This window comes from Eubalaena glacialis, chromosome 6 (genome assembly GCF_028564815.1).
Source record: "Eubalaena glacialis isolate mEubGla1 chromosome 6, mEubGla1.1.hap2.+ XY, whole genome shotgun sequence".
In the NCBI taxonomy this organism is placed as follows: domain Eukaryota; kingdom Metazoa; phylum Chordata; class Mammalia; order Artiodactyla; family Balaenidae; genus Eubalaena; species Eubalaena glacialis.
Genome location: NC_083721.1, coordinates 74,448,937 through 74,470,630, shown reverse-complemented (window position 1 = coordinate 74,470,630; position 21,694 = coordinate 74,448,937). Strand labels below are relative to the sequence as shown.

The 21,694-nt window shown below is 35.1% G+C and overlaps 1 protein-coding gene across 6 annotated transcripts in view; it reads right to left on the bottom strand.

Moving 5' to 3' along the window:
• ACAP2 (ArfGAP with coiled-coil, ankyrin repeat and PH domains 2) overlaps nucleotides 1–21,694 on the bottom strand; it is a 145,543-nt gene that overhangs the window by 55,684 nt on the left and 68,165 nt on the right. For all 6 annotated transcript variants that reach the window (XM_061193245.1, XM_061193241.1, XM_061193242.1 and 3 more), the window contains one exon: nucleotides 2,662–2,720. In XM_061193245.1, the coding sequence (XP_061049228.1) occupies nucleotides 2,662–2,720 (59 nt within the window). The remainder of the gene's footprint in view (nucleotides 1–2,661; nucleotides 2,721–21,694) is intronic.

Here is a 21,694-nt window from a genome sequence, read left to right as displayed (position 1 = left end):
GGCAAGAATATACAGTGGAGAAAAGACAGTCTCTTCAATAAGTGGTGCTGGGAAAACTGGACAGCTACATGTAAAAGAATGAAATTAGAACACTCCCTGACACCATACACAAAAATAAACTCAAAATGGATTAAAGACCTAAATGTAAGACCGGACACCATAAAACTCTTAGAGGAAAACATAGGAAGAACACTTTTTGACATAAATCACAGCAAGACCTTTTTTGACCCATCTCCTTCAGTAATAAAAATAAAAACAAAGAAATGGGACCTAATGAAACTTAAAAGCTTTTGCACAGCAAAGGAAACCATAAACAAGACGAAAAGACAACCCACAGAATGAGAGAAAATATTTACAAACGAAGCAACGGACAAGGGATTAATCTCCAAAAAATACAAATAGCTCATGCATCTCAATATCAAAAAAACAAACAACCCAATCAAAAAATGGGCAGAAGACCTAAATAGACATTCCTCCAAAGAAGACATACAGATGGCCAAGAGGCACATGAAAAGATGCTCAATATCACTAATTATTAGAGAAATGCAAATCAAAACCACAATGAGGTATCATTTCACACCAGTCAGAATGGCGATCACCAAAAAATCTACAAACAATAAATGCTGGAGAGGGTGTGAAGAAAAGGGAACCGTTTTGCAACTGTTGGTGGAAATGTAAATTGATACACCCACTATGGAGAACAGTATGAAGGTTCCTTAAAAAACTAAAAACAGAATTAGCGTATGACCCAGCAATCCCACTACTGGGCATATACCCAGAGAAAACCATAATTCAAAAAGACACATGCACCCCAATGTTCACTGCAGCACTATTTACAATAGCCAGGTCATGGAAGCAACCTAAATATCCACTGACAGATGAATGGATAAAGATGTGGTACATATATACAATGGAAAACTACTCAGCCATAAAAAGGAATGAAATTGGGTCATTTGTAGCGATCTGGATGGACCTAGAGACTGTCATACAGAGTGAAGTAAGTCAGAAAGAGAAAAACAAATATTGTGTATTAACACATATATGTGGAATCTAGAAAAATGGTACAGATGAACCTGTTTGCAAGGCAGAAATAGAGACATAGACATAGAGAAAAAACATATGGACACCAAGGTGGGGGAGGGGGGTGTGGGGTGAATTGGGAGATTGGGATTGACATATATACAGTAATATGTATAAAATAGGTAACTAATGAGAACATGCTGTATAGCACAGGGAACTCTACTACTCTGTGGTGACCTAAACGGGAAGGAAATCCAAAAAAGAGGGGATATATGTATACATATAGCTGATTCACTTCGCTATACAGCAGAACTAACACAACATTGTAAAGCAACTATACCCCAATAAATTAGAAAAAAAAAAAAAAAGAAAGACCAAATGATTTTTAAACAGTAGTATATACCATAGGGAACTTGTTAAAAATGCAAGTTCCAAGGGTCCTCTACCAGAGATTACAATTCTTTGTGTTTTCGGGATAAGCCCTAGAAATCTGAGGGATTTTCTTAAGACACGCCCTTGATTTCACTGTTATGGTGGTCTACAGACCACACTTTAAGAAACAACATTCATTTATTGCTGAAGAAAATTAGGAGGCCAAAGGACATGAATATATTCTTAAAACACACACACATAATGCTTTCTAAAAGAATTATGTACCAGTAAAGAGTAAGAGTATCCATTTCAGTAGTCTGAAAATCTGAAACCTTGATTCATTAATGATCTTAGGTAAATATATAACATCCTTTTACTTTTTCTACCAAGGAATTAGGCAAAGTAACTTGAAGACAAATGACTTTAAAATAATAACAATAATAATGTGTACCTAGCAAAGACTTTAATAAGAAGCCATAAATTTTCATGTATACACTCTATAAGGACATTCTGAATATTAGTCTATTTTGAAGTGATTTATAAATGATCTGCAAGACATCACTTCCAGGACAACAAATTCAAACCTACTAAAACAGAAGTGCATTATGTTCATGAGATCTGCCACTATTTATAGCTTTTAACATCTGAATACTATATCATAATCAACTTTATCTGTAATTTAATATATTCTCAGTCAGGAATTAAAAGACATAAAGTGAAATTATTAATGTGGAAAAGGAAAACGTTCCTACCTGGGAAGTTCAGATAATTTTTTTATTTCTAGTTTCATTTTATTTCACATATAAAATGTGATGAATGTGACACAAAAGGTTTGTTTTCATTATTTATTATGCACCTTCATCACTCATTCTCATATATTCTATTATCTTCTCTACAAAGAAAACACCATATTGAGACAACTAGAATAACTGATAGTATTTCAACCACTTTTGGGATCGGCTTTGATTTTTTAAAGATCATTAGGTTATTTATTTACATTAAAATTTTTTCTTTAGTCTGTAACAATTTGAACTATGTATCCTGGACACAAATTTCATAGTATAAATGATTCACTGAAAGGCATGAAGTCTGACTCCTTTACAGAGTAATTCAGGAAAAAATGCAATATAAATTTCACAAAGCAAAAAACACACAAAAACTCCCATATTTTCACTAAGTCATGTTTCTAAGTTCTCTCAAAAGATACCAACTCCCAGATGCGATCACTAACTGGTTGCTTTTCTTTTCTTTTCACTGCAACTGACTTACTCTTTGACAAAGTTCTGAAGCTGTGCCTTAATCGATCTCTGAGTTTGGTCAAATAGGATCTAAAAGAAAAGAAGGAACATTAAACAATTAGAAAAGTAAATAAAGAAAATAATTTTCATGTAGTTCTGTAAATATTACATCCTTCCAACAATATACCAATTCTAATAACACCTACATTTCTTACTGAACATTGCATAAGAAATATTTAAAAAAGAAACAAACTGATTTTCAAGCCAATTTCATCTGTTTAAAAAATAAAATTACTTCTATTTACAGAGGAATGAAATGTGCATTAATATTTAAATACAATGTTCAATCAGTAGAGCAATTTATTTCCTTGATTCTAATTCAGGCTTTGGAAGACAACCTAAAAGAGTAATACAAATTCTACTCTATCCACCACAGAAATTTCTTACTCTAATATATTAAAACAAAACAAATGAAAACAACTCTAGAACTGCCTTATACCTTAGTTAGAGGTTTCTCATTTGGGAAGACCTGTGGATTTAGATGTCTTAAATTCAGAATTCAAGTAAACATTATATAGCCCTTCAGGTTAAATTACTGCTAAGATTAAAGATGAGAATAAAATTTTATTTCTCACGACAATATTTTATGCCACTTAACGGATGCCACATATTTAACTCTATGTGTGGTAAATTTCACAGGGCTTGGCATGGGAATTCCAAGTACTTTCATAATTTACAGATACACTTCATTCAGAATTTGAAACACATGTCAGATGAAGAGGTAGAAAAATAAATATTAAAAACAAAAAGAAAACCTTATGTCCTTCAACTAACTAAAAGCAGTACCAAAAAAATTCAATCTCTACAGAATCTTACTATTAGCAAAGTCTTATGTCCTTGCCTAAATGCCAAACACACACACACACACACACACAACCTGGATTGAGTACAGGGTTTCAAAATCTGTCAATTCACTTCCAAAGGAAAAACAGTTTTGTATTACGTTAATCCCAAAGTATTAAACCCAAATTAAGCAGAAGAAAGGAAATAATGAAGATCAGATTGGAAGGCAACTAAATAGAAAACAGAAAATCAATAGCCAAAACCCAATGAAACCTAAAGCTAGTTCTTTAAGAAGATCTAAAATAGATAAACCCACAACCAAAGTGATCAGGAAGAAAGAAGACACAAATTTCATACAATAAAAAGGAGAGAGATGACTTCACCACAGATTCTACAGATATTAAAAAAGGATAATCAGGGGAACAATTTTATGCCGATAAATTCAATAGATGAGATGGGGAAATACTTTGAAGGACAAAAACTAACAAAGCTCAACTGTAGCAACGTTTTCTTAGGGCAGTTTCCCAAGGCAATAGAAATAAAAGCAAAAATAAACAAATGGGATCTAATCAAACTTAGAAGCTTTTGAACAGCAAAGGAAACCATGAACAAAATGAAAAGACAACCTACAGACTGGGAGAAAAAATTTGCAAATGTTGTGACTGACGAGGGCTTAATTTCCAAAATATACAAACAGCTCATACAACTCAATAACAAAAAAACAAACAAACAATCAAAAAATGGGCAGAAGACCTAAATAGACATTTCTCCAAAGAAAACATACAGATGGCCAATAGGTACATGAAAAGATGCTCAACTTCTCTAATTATTAGATAAATGCAAATCAAAACTACAATGAGGTCTCACTTCACACCAGTCAGAATGGCCATCATTAAAAAGTCTACAAATAATAAATGCTGGAGAGGGTGTAGAGAAAAGGAAACCCTCCTACATTGTTGGTAGGAACGTAAATTGGTGCAGCCACTAGGGAAAACAGTATGGAGGTTCCTTAAAAAACTAAAAATAGAGTTGCCATATGATCCAGCAATCCCCCTCCTGGGCATACTTCCAGAGAAAACTCTAATTTGAAAAGATACATGCACCCCAATGTTCATAGCAGCGCTATCTACAATAGCTAAGACATGGAAGCAACCTAAATGTCCATCGACAGATGAATGGATACGTGGAATACTACTCAGCCATAAGAAGGAATGAAAGAATGCCATTTGCAGCAATATGGGTGGACTTAGAGATTATCATACTAAGTGAAGTCAGCCAGAGAAAGACAAATATTATGTGATATCACTTATATGTGGAATCTAAAATATGACACAAATGAATTTATCTATGAAACAGAAACAGACTCACAGACATAGAGAATAGACTTGTGGTTACCAAGGAGGAGGGGAGGTGGGGGAGGGAAGGACTGAGAGTTCAGGATTAGCAGATGCAAACTATTACATATAGGATGGATAACAACACGGTACTACTGTATAGCACAGGGAACTATATTGAATATTCTGTAATAAACCATAGTGGAAAAGAGTGTGAAAAAGAACATACATATATATATATATATATACACACACACACACACATAGCTGAATCACTTTGCTGTATACCAGAAACTAATACAACTTTGTAAATCAACTATACTTCAATAAAAAAATTTTTTAAAAAGAAGATATCAGAAACCTAAACAGAGTTCCCTGGTGGCCTAATGGTTAGGATTCTGGGCTTTTACTGCCATGGCCTGGGTTCAACCCCTGGTCGGGGAACTGAGATCCCACAAGCCACATGGCGTGGCCAAAAAAAAAAAAGAAACCTAAACAGAATTAAAGAAATAGAATCTATAGTGAAAAACCTCCCCTATCCTATAAAGTTAAAGCTAACTTTACATAAAACCTAGCAACCCCAATCCTAGGTATTTGCCCAAGAGAAATGAAAACTTAGGTTCATAACAAAATCTGTATACAAATTTTTTTTAGCAGTTTCATTCCTAATTGCCAAAAATTGGACACAACCCAAATGTCCTTGGAGAAACAAACTATAGTATATCTATACAATGGAATACTACTCAGCAATAAAAAAAGAAAGAACTATTAATACATGCAACCACATACATGAATCTCAATGCATTTTGATAAATAAGTCATATTCAAAAGGGTACAAACTGAATGAGTCCAGTTATATGACATTTAGGAAAAGGCAGAACTATAGGATGGATATCAAATCAGCAATTTACAATGGTAGGGAGAGGAAGGAAAGGGTGACTAACAATGGGTTAATAAGAGTATTTCTAGAGTTAATGAAACTGCATCTTGATTGAGGTATGGAGACCCAACTGTATGCATTTGTCAAAACTCATAAAACTGTACACCACAAGGAATCAATTTTGTTACATTTAAATTTGAAAATAACTTTAATACCCTCTAGGGTCCACCCCATTTGTCACAAATGGCAAAGTTTCATTCTTTTTTATGGCTGAATAATATTTCACTGTATATATACTATACATATAATATATACACCACACCTTCTTCATCCATTCACCTATTGATAGGCACTTAGATTGCTTCCATATCTTGCCTATTGTGAATAATGCTGCAATGAACACAGGGGTGTATATATCTTTTCCAATTAGTGTTCTTGTTTTCTTTGGTTAAGTACCCAAGAGTGAACTTGCTGCACCATATGGTAGTTTTACTTTTAGTTTTTTGAGGAATTTCCATACTGTTTTCCATAGTGGCAGTACCAATTTATATTCCCATCAACAGCACGCAAGGATTCACCTGTCTCCACATCCTCACCAATGCTTGTTACTTGTTAACGTTTAGATAACAGCCATTCTGACAAATGTGAGGTGATTATCTCATTGTGGTTTTGATTTGCATTTCCCTGATGACTAGTGATGGTAAGCATTTTTTCATGTGCCTGTTGACCATCTGTATGTCTTCTTTGGAAAAATGTCTATTCAGGTCCTCTGCCCATTTTTTTAATTGGGGTATTTGGGGGTTTTTTTTGATGCTGAGTTGTATGAGTTCCTTGTATATTTGGGATATTGACCCCTTGTTGGATATAACATTTGCAAACATCTTCTCCCATTCAGTAGGCTGCCTTTTCGTTTTGTTCATGGCTTCCTTCACTGTATAAAAGCTTTTTTAGTTTCATGTAGTCCCATTTGCTTATCTTTGCTTTTGTTTCCCTTGACTGTGGAGACATAGCCAAAAAAATATTGCTAAGACAGATGTCAAAGAGCATACTGCCTATGTTTCCTTCTAGAAGTTTTATGGTTTCAGATCTTACATTTAAGTCTTTAATCCATTTTGAGTTTATTTTTGTATATGGTGTGAGAATGTAGTCATCTGATTCTTTTGCATGTAGCTGCCCAGTTTTCTTAACACCATTTATTGAAGAGTCTGCCTTTCCCCCACTGTGTACTCTTGCCTCCTTTGTCATATATTAATTGCCCATATAAATGTGGGTTCATTTCTGGGCTCTCTATTCTGTTCCCTTGATCTATGTGTCTATTTTTGTGCCAGTACCATACTGTTTTGATTACTGCAAGCTTTGTAGTATAGTTTGAGATGAGGGTGCATGATACCTCCAGCTTTGTTCTTCTTTCTTAAGATTGTTTTGGCTACTTCGGGTCTTTCATGTTTCCATACATATTTTAGAATTATTTTTTCCAGTTCTGTGAAAAATGTCATTGGGATTTTGATAAGGATTACAATGAATCCCCAGACTGCCTGAGGTAGTATGGTCATTTTAAAAATATTATTTCTTTCAATCCATGAGCACAGTATACCTTTCCATCTGTTTGTATCATCTTTAATTTCTTTGATCAGTGTCTTATAGTTTTCCAAGTATAAGTCTTTTATTTCCTTAGTTAGATTTATTCCCATGTATTTTATTCTTTTTGATGTGATTGTAAATGGGACTGTTACTTCATTGTTAGTGTATAGAAATGTAACAGATTTCTGCATATTAATTATGTATCTTGCAACTTTACTGAATTCATTGACGAGTTCCAGTAGTTTTTTGGTGGCATCTTTAGGATTTTGTATACATAGTATCATATGGCATCTGCAAACATTGACAGTTTTATATCTTCCTTTTCAAATCTGCATTCCTTTTATTTTTCTTGTCTGACTGCTGTGGCTAGGACTGCTAATATTTGCCACTTGCTACAACATGCATGGACCTAGACGGTGTTATGCTATGTGAAATAGTCAGACAAAGAAAGACAAATATTATATGATTTCACTTATATATGGAATCTAAAAAACAAAACAAACAAACATAACTAAAGAGAAACTACAGAAAAGCCTACTAGAACTAATAAGTGAATTTTAGCAAGTCTGCAGAAATAAAGTCAGTATACAAGATTCAGTGGTATTTCTATACACCAGCAATGACCAATTAGAAACTGAACTTTAAAATATATCACTTACAATAGCACCAAAAAATAGGAAATGCTTAGGGATAAACTTGACAAAAGATATGCAAGACTTGTGCAATGAAGACCACAAAATACTGCCAAGAGAAATTAAAGAAAACCTAAATAAATGGAGAGATATATTGTGTTCATGGATTAGAAGATTCAATATTAGTAAGATGTCAATTCTCACCAAATTGATCTATATAGATTTGATGCAATCCCACTCCAAATCCCAGTAAGGCATTCTGTAGAAGTTTAAAACTTGATTCTAAAATATATATGGAAATGTAAGGGACCTAGAGTAGCCAAACCAATTTTGAAAAGAAGGAAGAAAGTTGAAATACCTAACCTACTTGATTTCAAGACTTATTATGAAACCTACAGTAATCAAGGCATTTGTAGTATTAAAGATAGGCAAAAAAGGTCAATAAAACAGAATAGAGTCCAGAAATGACCAGTACATACAGTCAACTTTTTTTTTTTTAAACAAAAGATACCAATAGGGAAAAGATAATTTTTTGAGCAAATGATGCTGGAACAAACAACTGGACAGCCTTATGACCAAAAAATGAAACTCGACCCTTACCATGCAACATACACAAAAATTAACTTGGGATGGATCTACAGATCTAAACTAAACCTAGAATAGTGTTAGTGAACTTGGGTTAGGCAAACATCTCTTAATAGTACACAAAAAGAAAACTATAAAAGAAAAAATGATCAATAAATTTACTTCATCAAAATTAAAAACTATTGCTCTTCGAAAGATACTGCTACAAAAATAAAAAAGATAAGCCAAAGCCTGGGATAAAATACATATCTGAAAAACACTTATCTGACAAAAGACATATCTGGAATATAGAAAGAACTCTTATAACTAAATAATAAGATAAACAGCCCAACTTTTTTAAATGGGCTAAAGATCTGACATTTCATTGAAGAAAATACATGGGTGGCAAATAAACACATGAAAAGATTCTTGGGATCATTAGTTATTAAGGAAATGCAAATTAAAACCATAACAAAATTAAGAAGAGTATCCATACCAAGTGTTGGCAATCATGTGGAACAACTAGAACTCTCATATACTGCTTGTATAAAAGGATACAATCAAATTTGGAAAACAATTTCCAGATTTTGGAGGTTTTCTTTAATGAAATTTAAAACTTGTAGAAATTTAATGTATAAAAGAATATTAACATTATTATAAGCATTAATAAATAATAAAAGAAATTCTTCTTTCCATAATTTTTCTTCGCAATTTTTTTGTAGATTTCACTACATAAGTAGTTTTGTCAAAAGTTAAACATACTACCCATTCTACCTCTAGCTATTTACACAAAAGAAATAAAAGCATACAACTATACAGACTTTTACACATATTTTTTATAAGCAGCTTTATTTGTAATAGCCAGAACCGGGAAACAACTCAAATGTTCATTGTATTGGCTTTAAAATACGTCCACAAATTGTTTTGACATTCTTCCCTTCAAAAGTGGAGCCTAATTCTTTTCCTCTTGAGAGTGGCTGGTCATAGAGACTTACTTCTAACAAATAGTAATATGGAGGAAGTGACAAACAGTAACTTCTGAGACTAAGTAATGGATAGTATTGCATCTTTCTCTTTGCCCTTACTCTCATATCATTTGTTTTGGGAGTAACCAGATTCCATGCAGTAAAAACCACTCAAGCAACCCTGCAAAGAGGCCTCTTGATGAGGAACTGAGGCCTGCAGTCAATAGTCATATGCATGGCCCTATCTTGGAACTGGATCCTCCAACCCCAGTGAAGCCTTCAAATTACAGTAACCCCGGCCACATCTTATCAGCTATCTCATTAAAGACTCTGAGCCAAAGCCACCCAGCTAAGTCTCTCTAAAAATTCCAGGCCCAGAAACTGAGATAATAAATGTTTGTTGCTTTAAGCCACTATATTTTGGGGTAATCAGTTATACAGCAATAGATAACTAACACATCCATCAACAGGTGAATGGATAAACAAATTGTGATATATCTACACAATGCAATACTATTAAGCAATAAAAAAAAAAGGAATAAACTATTGCTACACAGACCATGACTGAGTCTCAAAATCATTACACTGAAAGAAATTAGACCAAAAAAAAAAAAATCCATTTACATATAGGTCTGGAAAATGCAAACTGATCAGTAATGGCAGACAGCAGATCAGTGATTGACTAGGAATGAGGAGGTGGCAAATCGGAGGAGGAATTATAAAGCGGCACAAGAAAACTTTTGAGGCATAATTGTTATGTTCATTAAATTAATTGAGGTGACAGTTTTATGGAGGTATACATATGTCAACATTTATCAAATTGTACACTTTAATATACAGTCTATGTCAATCGTCCCCCAGTTAAAAAAAAAAAAATCAATATATTCCAGAGAAAGAAACAGAATGGTTTTTGCCTATTATTGTTATTTTAAAACTACAAAAACATTACTAAGTTCTCCAAAATATAGCATTACCTAAACTAAAGTTTATATACATTTGGATAGAATGAGAAATATTTCAGGCAACTGTCAATAATCTAGCCTATCTATTTTAACACCTCCATTAGAATGAAAAGTATGTTGTAATGCAAAGGCAACCGAGTAAAAACTAAGTCTCCCACTTGCCAGTTTCAAGCTATCCAGCTACCTAACAGCTAACTGTTCTTTTCCTCTGGTGAACTGTTGCAAAGAGCTGCCTCAATAGGGCACTAATCTATTCCCCACTAAGAGAGAATTTGCAGCATTTCTTAAGCTTTAAGACTTTGCCTTGTCAATGTCTCTGGAAATTAGGTGACAAAGGAATTTTGCAAGACTCTTCCCTAAATTTTTGCCCTTTACCTCATTTCCCTATTTTCCTTGTGTAGAGTTCTACTATCCTGACTAGTTGGGGGTTCTGATCAAGATCTTACCCAAAGTGCTCAGCAACCACGCAAAAACTTTATCTGGGCTTTAGACCAAAAACAAAATTTTTTTCATCCTCAGAATTGAGTGCATACAGGTCTTCTCTTCCATGTCTGTACCACAAAACCTGGGATGGTATAATAAAGCCAGAGTGACAGATTCCTTGGGTGGGGTGAGTGGGGGGGTGGGGTACCAACACAAAAGCAAAGGTTCAGTTCCATTTTTGGAAATGAATGGCATTATTCCTAGCAACATATGTATGACAAATAATCAGCAATGTCATTTGACCTATCTGCTACTTATAAAAGGATCTTACCTTTTAAGAGGTAAGAGTGCATAAATATCATGGCTGTTTAAAACCAATGGCTTACACTCAGGTTATTCCCCATTCATGTCTGCACCCAGTTAAAGCAACACTATCTAGCTGTGTTCAGGAAAGGATGAAAGCTGAGATACACTACACAGATGGCAGACACTCTAGGAACTTTAGTAGAAGAACAGGCTACACATCCATAGCTAGCACTGAACTATTTTCAGTTCTTGCCATTTAGGTCCCATTGGCCGAGACTAAAAATTTTGTAGACTTTGTGATCCATTTAAATATTACTGAGCTACCACAGCAGTCTCTTCTGACGATTCTGCATGACATAATCATTCCTGTCCTTTCCAGAATCTATAGGCACAAGGCTATGGCTGTTGACACTGTGGATTCATTGAATCTTTTAGTTAATCTCATTAGGCCTGTTTATTACAGGCTTATAATAATCAAGAAGACTCTTCTTTGCTTTTATCAGAAACAGGTCCCAATATGCAAATGAATATTTATTATGTGTTCCTGTTTTTCTACATCCCCTGCCTGTCCTAACCTATCCATTTATCTAACCTCTTCTTTCTCCCTTTCTTCATTTCTCTAAGGCAGTGGTTCTTCACTGGCTTGGGTGTGAATCAAACTCACCTGCAAAGCTAACAGAAAATATTAATACAAAGATCCAAGTTTATTGAAGGAGGACAGAATCCCTCTGTATTTTTTAATAAGTTCACTAGGTGATTCTGTTACTCCAAGATTGAGACAAATCGCTCTGACCAGGGGTTCTTAATTGTACAGTATTATAACCTGGGGAACTTTTAAATACCCTGATGCTGAGATAATTAGAAAAACTGGCAAGTATCAGGAATCAGAATTTTTAAGGTTCCCCAGATGTGAACCAGCATTATCCATATCACTTGCGTGCTTGTTAGAAATGAAGAATCTCCAGAACCACCCCAGACTTACAGAATCAAAATCTGCATTTACCATGATTTCCAAGTGCTTGTTCGCGGGAAGAAGCAATGCATTGTTTCTCAAACTGGGCTGCACAATGGGATGACCTGTGGAGCTTTAAAAATGACTGATTGCTGGTTCTTACTCCCAGAGACTCTAATTTTAACTAGTCTGGGTTGCAGCCCACTAGCACTCCACTGAGAAGAATTCATCAAGCCATCTAAATCACTAAATTACCTTCACTAAGAGCAAAAAGGGGCCTCCCTTCAGTGGATGTCATGACAGATACAGTCCTTGGAGATGGGCAAAAACAGTCTTGAGAGCAGAAGTCAGCACATTTTTTCTGTAAAGAGCTAGATGGTATTTTAGGCTTGTGGGCCATGTTGTCTGTCACAGCTACTCATCTCTGCCATCGTGCGAAAGTAACCATAGACAATACAGAAGCAAATGAGCATAGCTGTGTTCCAATAAAAATTTATATGAAAAAAAGGGGAGGGGGCGATGGGCTAGATTTGGCCTGTAAGCCATAGTTTGCCAACCCCTGCTCTAGAACAGTGGTTCACAAACTTTAGAATACAACAGAATCCCCTGCAAGGCTTGTTCAAACACATATTGCTGGCTTCCAGCCTCAGAGTTTCTGATTTAGTAGATCTGGATGGGCTCTAAGAAGCTGCTACTCTAACACGTCCCTAGGTGATGCTGATGCTGCTGGTCCGGGGACCACAATTTGAGAACCACCGATCGAAAGCAATGGTCCTCAAATTTTACTGCATGTCAGAATCACCTGGGGAGATTTTAAAATTCTAATGCCGCACTCCAGATGACATAAATCAAATCTCTGGGAATGGGAACCAATTTACTACTATAAAAGTTCTCAATGCTTGGGTCATGGCACACTAAAATAGTTCCATTTTAGGGGAAAAGTTACATGGCATTACTATTTGAATCATCCAAAGCTATTTTAGTCACAATTTGTTTGTCATCACTTCTTTGTTTTGTACCCCTTGTCAAATATTGCATCTTTCTTTTGCTTATTTTTCACAATTCTTGCTCCTATTGTTATTTTTCACATTTTTCCTATTAACAAGGTATGTATGATTGTTTCCTTAGCATCATCATCATTAGTTATAAGGTATTCCTATTAGAATGGAATTGATTTTGTTATTTTTTGGCTCTTACTTCTTGGTATTTATTTATTATTGGCTTTTAATGTTAATTAGCCAAAGTCTGACTCTTAATGAAATTTAATTATGTTTTATTTTAAATTATTAAAAAACATTTATGTCTGAAGATGGAATTAAATGCACATAATTATATCATTTTAAATGGGATTGTAGACCTTTGCAGATTCAAAAACATTTTGAAAATTTGATTTTTTGATCATAAATGAGCGTAACATTTGTTGAATAAACTAAAATGAATTAATATTTCCTATCTTTACTAAATGCCTAATTTTATAATCTTGCAATATAATTTATTTTAAAACATTTTAAGAATGCAGAAAATTATACACATAATCAGCTTTTGAACCTTAAAACATATCTTATTTTATCTCATATTTAAATAGATCTGATTTTTACTGGTTGTTGTTTTCCACCATAATGGACAACTTTTTCATCAAACAGTTCTGGAAAGCCATTACATTCATAAGGCAAACACAACATTTCCAAAATTCTCTCCTTTAACCAAAATGTATTTTTACATGAAAGAGTTATTAAATAAAGCAATTGCAGAAGCAAATTATACAGGACTTCAACACAAAATATCCATTTAATACAGAAAAAGATTTGTACTTTAAACTTCTGCAAACACAAAATAAGAAACAAAGTTCTTTTATCACATTAGTTATAACTATATCAGATTAAGAAGCTGCTTAAAAGGTTACTACTCAATTAACAGCTAGAGCCAGAATGCCTCATACAATTGCAAAATTGTATAATATACCAGCCTACAAGGAAAATTTCAGAACTTTGTAATTTCCAAAGAAGCAAAGGAAATAGAAAATGTGCCCCATTCAAATAACAGAATTAACAGATGCGTTTGATGGCATGCCAAATAAACACAGCAATAATTACTAACCCAGAAGACAACTGTATCAAAAAGTTTTCATTGTTGCGTGATGATTCTACATGTTAATAACTGTACTCAAATTAACAGCAATAGTTAAAATTTCTGAATAAAAGATTATCTTGGAAGAACATTGTTTTCCTAAGCACCAAAACAAATTCCTAGGGATGAAATACTCAAATGCCAAAAGAAAACTTTAAAACATAGAGGATAAATTTGGAAACATTGTAACTTTGCATACTGATAGAGCAGCCACAAAGACAGCAAGATGTAAATTTATGTTAAGAATTCATTTAGAAAGCTGTGAAGATCTAGTAGTACATTATTTCACAAAGGATCTCTTATATGTAAAAGGTTACATGTAGATATAAATTCCAAATTAAGTTTTATGAAAATGATACATGAATCTAAACAAAATATTCAAAACATTTCATTTTTTTTCAGCTTTTTGTATAGAAATGAGACAAGTATATCACGCTCTGGGGACTTCCCTGGCTGTCCAGTGGTTAAGACTCCACGCTTCCAATGCAGGGGGCATGGGTTCTATCCCTGTTCGGGGAACTAAGATCCTGCATGCTGTGCAGCGCAGCCAAAAAAAATTAAAAAAAGGAATATCACTCTCTGCTGTTTCATACAACAGTGTAGTAGCTGTCCAAAGGAAAAGTTTTGCCTAAGTTTATGATTTAAAAGTAGAATTCAAAAAGTTTAGGAGGAACAACTTTCAACTTGCAGATTTGTTTATTGCTAGTTATTGACTTTAAAAGGTGGCTTAGTTAACTGGTGTTCTAAATCTGATGATCTTATTCCAAACAATCCTTGATATTTTTGACAATTAACATGTACCAACAATCTTTATGGATTCAAAGTGTTGGAAACAAGAGGTTGAGAATGAGTCACTAGGGAGTCAGTGCTATAATCTGAATCCAAAAATAGAATTATTAAAAGTGGGTAAATGGGGTTTAGTAAGTAGAGCAACTTCTATGTATACCTACAGAAAAGCTTCATCATTTTATTCAAAATCCACTCAATTTATCCCAGAAAATTTAAGCATTACATGTGTCAATGAAAGAAAAGGAAGAGCAGCCCCACTTAATGAATGATTGCTCCTTTAAGGTATAATTTAAAGAGATGGAATTATTTAAATTCTAATTACAAGTGATAAAGGAGTTCCTGTCAATCAGGAGGAAAGGGCAATAAATGCTCATCTGCCTTTCACTAATATGTCTACCTATGCAGACAAAGTTCTCATCAATGACAATGGCCAAGAATTTGAAAAGATCATCAATTTTTAAATCTTGATCAGGAATTGCTTGAAACCATTTCATGCATAAGACCTTTTTTTTTTTTTAAGTTATGTTCAGGGAAGCCAGCTCAAGTTTCTCATTAAAATATTTTTTAAATATATGGAAGTGTTATACACATTCAATATGTAATATCTTTCCTAACACTTTAAGTTTTATTTTAACATAATTCTATAAAAATAAATTATTTATTAAATATTTATTAATTATTTAACATAATTTCATAAAAAAAGAAATCTAAACATTTTTCACCAACACCCAGACAGGACATGACACCTTATGTCCCCCAGCAGTTTTCTCCAGTGTCTCATACAAATACAACCATCAGTTTCTACCTGTGCCATGAGATGAGAACAGCTGGGAAGCACTGAACTACTATATTCTCACTACCTAAAACCATTTGTTGAGCGAATGAGTAGACAGCTGTAATATGGAAAACCAAACTCACAAAAAAAAACCCAAAAAGGGTCATACATTTTCATAGAATTTTATGCAGCAATTCAACTTCAAAACTTCATTCAGCAAATAATCAAAATAATATTCCAAGTTCCTTATACCAACAGCAAATTAGAATCCAAAAGAGTCATCAGCGACGTCACAGAAACAGAGCTCTAAGTTCCAGGAAAACAAAGTAGTCAAATCAACTCTAGTACATAGTAGAATGTAGCATATATGACCTGCTCTGGAAAAGTTATGAGTTGGCACCTTATAAAAAACATATGAGTTAAAGAGCAACCCTAGGAAATTCTCATTCTATAAGGAATAAGGAACAGTACTATCCATTTTTACAGAGAAAATAAATCACAAAAGAATCCAAATAATTTATTTTTTAAATGACTGGATAATTTAAACCCAATCTATGTTTAATCTTACTTGGCTAAAAACCCAAATGGTTATATTATTTCAAACATTTATTTAAGCCCACAAAGTTATTCATAAATATCATCTCTGTAACATCTAGCCTTTTATCCTGATACAAAGTGATACACCAAGACTTAAGTGTTATGAGCTTTGCTATAGAATATAAAGCAGATTCCAGTGTTTATTACCTTTTAGAAAGCAGTTTGTCTTATCCTATTAAAGTCTCCTTTATCCTATAATGCTATGTAATTAAAATTTCACTGAACAGAATGCTACTAAAATAAAGCATTTTATACAACTAGGCTTTCCCACATTTTTAACAAATGACTCTGAGATCATATTTAAATCTTATAATAATTAATACTTTATAATTAAGTCATCTAGTAAAAGCTCCTTCATTTTACAGAGGTGGAATGCAAAGCTTAGAAAAATTAAATGACTTCCCCAAGAATTATGCAAGTACTAAGGATATAACAGTAAACAAGATACGTGTCATCCCTATCTTTAATCTAGTTGAAGTGAAGTATACAGCGTTATGATGGGGGAAGAACCTTTGCCACAAATATAAAGATTCTGATTCAAGTACAAAGAGGTCACTCCTACTGAAAAAACTAAGGGGAAAGTATTTGTTAACAAGAAACAAAAAGGCAAGGTAAAACACAGAGCATAGCAACTACAAAAGGAAAGAAAATTAAAAGAAAGTAAACTAAGGTCTCACAATTTCATACCTATAGCTATTAGTAGAAAATTTTCTGAGATGCTGTAAAAAGGAATATGGGAATAAAACTAGAAAGGCACTAGACATCTTGGTGTAGTATCAGAGCTCTCCTATATACATATATATAAGTATATATGTAAACACACACAAGCTCACCAACCTATAGCATTTAGACCTCTAGGCAGACAGGCAGACAAATAGTGATCTCCTCTTAGTTTGCAAATTATCATTCTAAAGCATATTAAGCATTTCTAAAGAATATTAAATACTTTTAATTGTCTATTTGTTCACCGAATTTTCACTGATTTAACACATCTTTATTCATTTAATGACTAAAAAAACATTACAAGGGTTGTCATAATCTCAGTGTCCTCAACTCTGCCATGAGTAACTCCTTCCTACCAAGGACTCTTCTAGGTGGTAGTAGCAGAGATGAATACAACAAAGTGCCTACAGTCATAAAACTTAGAGACGAACAGACAATAAAATAAGTACATATATTTAAGAATGAGACCACATACATATACATGGTATGTGTGTGTGCACGCAAAAGGCAGGGTAAATTGATAGACAGTAACCATATGGTGGTCAAGGAAGGCTTCTCATAGAGGCAGTGATCTATTAAAGTAAGGGAGACCTATAGAAAGAAAAGGAATATCGTAAGGAAACAGTCACACATAAACGTGGAGGAAGAACATGCCGCACCGAACAGACTGCAAGTACAAAGGCCCTAACATGAGAATTACTTTGGCATGTTCAAAGAACAACAAAGAGCCCAAGAGGCTACAACCAGACAGAGAAGAGAGATGAGATCAGGAAGTTATCAGCTGGAGCCTCATCATATAGGACTTGGTTAGGATTTTATTCTGAGTGTAACAGGGAGCTAGAACAGGAGAGTACTGTGAATTAATTTATATTTTTAAAAGTTCATTCTGGCTGCTGTATACATAACTCACTGTATTTAGAAGGGCAAGTAGAGAAGCAGAGATACAAGTTATATAATCTTAAACAAAAGGTGGTAGTAGTTCAGACTTGGAGGTGACAGAGCAACTATTTATTGTAGGATCTGGCGTATATTTTCTTAATGCGTGGGATATGGAGTATGGGGGGGGAAAGAAAAGTCACAGAAAGAGGTTTCAAGGATGAAAATTGCTAAGACTGCACAATAATTTGCTTACTAAAACTGTTTTCAAAATTATAGCCTTTATGGTTGTTGTGCCAGTTGTTTACTGGCTTTCACCACTACATCACCCTTCCATAATCTCCTCCTCTATGTTGCCAGGAGCTAGAAATCTGCAAAGCATATTTTCCAAACCCCCTGCAAGCCAAGAGGTTAGGTTTTGCAAATAGGATCTGATGTTAGATTAAGAGGCAGGAGATAAGGAGAAGCCACTTTTTTTTTCTGCTTCTGTTCTGACACAGCCATTAGTGAGCAACTGAGCTACTCCAAATTTCGGTCAGTGACCAATCTGAGGGTGTCAGTGGGACTGCAGGCTCCGAGGCTCTTGCAGCCACAGCAAGCAGGCAAGCCCTGACTTCCTGGCTTGGCAACAATGGCAGTGTTCTCAAGAGTGCAGTTCTTAGGGGCTCTAGCACCACCACTTCCACCCTTGCTCCTGCAGCCCCTAAGGACAGTAGCTCCTTCCTATGTTGACTGATCTCTAGGTGGCATCACTGTGGCTTTTTTCATTCCTCCAACCCTTCCAACACTTTGTAACCAATTCACTATATTAAAACCTTTCTATAAGAAATACCGTATGTGGTTTCTATTTTCCCAAACGGATACCAACCAATATAGTAAAGGAAGCAGTATCACTCCCCAGGATCTAGCTGCACATATTTTGTTCCTCGTCACAACACCCTTACATGTTGGTATCGCAAATTCTACTATTCCCCTTTTATAGAACAGTAAACTGAAAAATGAAAGTGATTAAATAAACTGACCAAAATTATACAGCTAATAACAGTGAAGCCTAAACTCAAAATTGTTTCTATCTAAATTCTTTGTTCTTTTTACAATGTTAAAATCAAGAAATATTGATTGCTTTCAATTGAAAAGAAAAAAAAAAAAACACATTATTGGAATCAGTTCAGGAAACCAGTTGCACATTAATAGCACTAGCACTAAAAAGACCAATCTCTATCCTCTTGAAGGAAACTATACTTATATACCTTGCTTCAAACAAACCTCATTTTTAAAGACTCAATTTACTCTAAGAGAATGATTTATAAAATACTCTGAACTTAAGCTTTCTTGAATGGACAGATTTCAACATACATTTAAACTATTTATTTACCAAAAGTTTATCTTACTCATAACTTTTCACATATAAAACTATAACAAAAAGCAAAATATTCTTATATAAAGAAATAATATAAGACTTACTGATTTAAAGAAAATATCAGAAACAGGACTACTACAAAGGATACTATATTACAAAAAAAATTTAACCTATTATGTTAATTTAAAATCAGTAACTTTAAAAAATAATTTAATTCTTATTATAGTACACTTTTTAAGAAGTTTGAATCCAAAAGGTCCCTTGATTTAAAAAGAAATCAAATATATTATACACTAGCAACCAAATTCAATAGAAGGCAAAAAGAAAATTAATAAGAGGTCATTAAAAACAAATTGGTGCAAAATATTAGAGCTAAAATCATAAAAATATTAGAAGAAAACAAAGGGATTAATCTGCATGATCTGGGATTTAGCAATGGATTCTTCGATATGACCCCAAAAGCAGGAGGAACAGGGAAAAAAAAAAAAGATAAATTGGATTTCATCAAAATGAAAACTTTTATTTATTTATTTATTTATTTTTATTTATTTATTTTTGGCTGTGTTGGGTCTTCGTTGCTACACGCAGGCTTTCTCTAGTTGCAGCAAGTGGTGGCTACTCTTTGTTGCGGTGCGCGGGCTTCTCATTACGGTGGCTTCTCTTGTTGCGGAGCACGGGCTCTAGGCACACAGGCTTCAGTAGTTGTGGCACACGGGCTCAGTAGTTGTGGTTTGCAGGCTCCAGAGCGCAGGCTCAGTAGTTGTGACGCATGGGCTTAGTTGCTCTGTGGCATGTGGGATCTTCCTGGACCAGGGATCAAACCTGTGTCCCCTGCACTGGCAGGCAGATTCTTAACCACTGTGCCACCAGGGAAGTTCCAAAATTAAAACTTTTAGAGAGTGGCCAAGATGGTAGAGTAGAAGAACCCTAAGATCACCTCCTCTCACGAACACACCAAAATCACAACAATCTGCAGAACAACCATCGTTGAAAAAGACTGAAAGCTACCAGAAAAGATTCTCTACAACTAAAGACACACAGACAGAACCACAAGACTGGTAGGAGGGGGGCACTTGTGATATAATCAAATCCCATACCCCCCGGGTAGGCGACCCACAAACTAGAGAATTAAATTACAGATGTTCTCGCACAAGAGTGAGAATGCTGAGCCCCATATCAGGCCCCCAGCCTAGAGGTCCGGCACCAGGAAGAAGAGCCCCCAGAGCATTTGGTCTTGAAGGTCAGTGGGGCTTGACTGCAGAAGCTCCACAGGACTGGGGAAAATAGAGACTTCACTCTTAAACAGCACACACAAAATTTCAGGTACACCAGGCCAAGGGCAAAAGCAGTAATTTGACAGGAGCCTGGGACAGACCTAATGCTGGTCTTGGAGGGTCTCCTGGGGAGGTTCCTGGGTGACTGTGGCCCACCCTGGGGACACAAACACTGCTGGCAGATGTATCAGGGAATATTCATCTGCGTGAACTCTCCTGGAGGCTGACATTTTGGCACAAAGACCTGGCCCCACCTAAAAGCCTGTAGGCTCCAGTGTTGCGACACCTCTGGCCAAACAAAACACTGAGCAAGGGCACAGCCCCATTCATCAGCAGACAGGCTATCTAAAGACTTCCTGAGCCCACAGCAGCCTCTAGGCACACCCCTAGAATGGCCCTGCCCACCAGAAGATGAATACCCAGCCCCACCCACCAGGGGGCAGGCACCCACCTCTCCTGTCAGGAAGCCTGCACAAGCCTCTAGACCAGTCTTACCCACCAGGGGGCAGACACCAGAAGCAATAAAATTACAGTCCAGCAGCGTGTGGACCAAGTCCACAAACACAGGCCAGACACTACCCTGGGACCAGCTGGCTCCTAGCCCTTGTGACAAGAGGGGAGTGCACTACTGGGACACATAAGACGTCTCCTACAGAGGGCCACTTTTCCAAGGTCGAGAAACTTAACGAACCTACTACATACATAAAAATACAAATAGCAATTTAGACAAAATTAGGTGACAGAGGAATATGTTTCAGACAAAGGAACAAGATAAAACTCCAGAAGAACAAAGTGAAGTGAAGACAGGCAATCTAACCAAGAAAGATCTTGTTCAGAATAACAATGATAAAGATGATCAAAGAACTCAGGAGAAGGGATGCACAGAGTGAGAAATTAGAAGTTTTTAACAAAGAATTAGAATATATAAAGAACAGCCAAACAGAATAAAGAATACAATAACTGAAATAAAAAACACACTAGAAGGAATGAATAGTAGACTAACTGAGGCAGAAGGATAGATCACTGAGCTGGAAGATAGAATAGTGGAAATCATTGTCCCTGAACAGAAAAAAGAAAAAAGAATGAAAAGAAATAAGGACA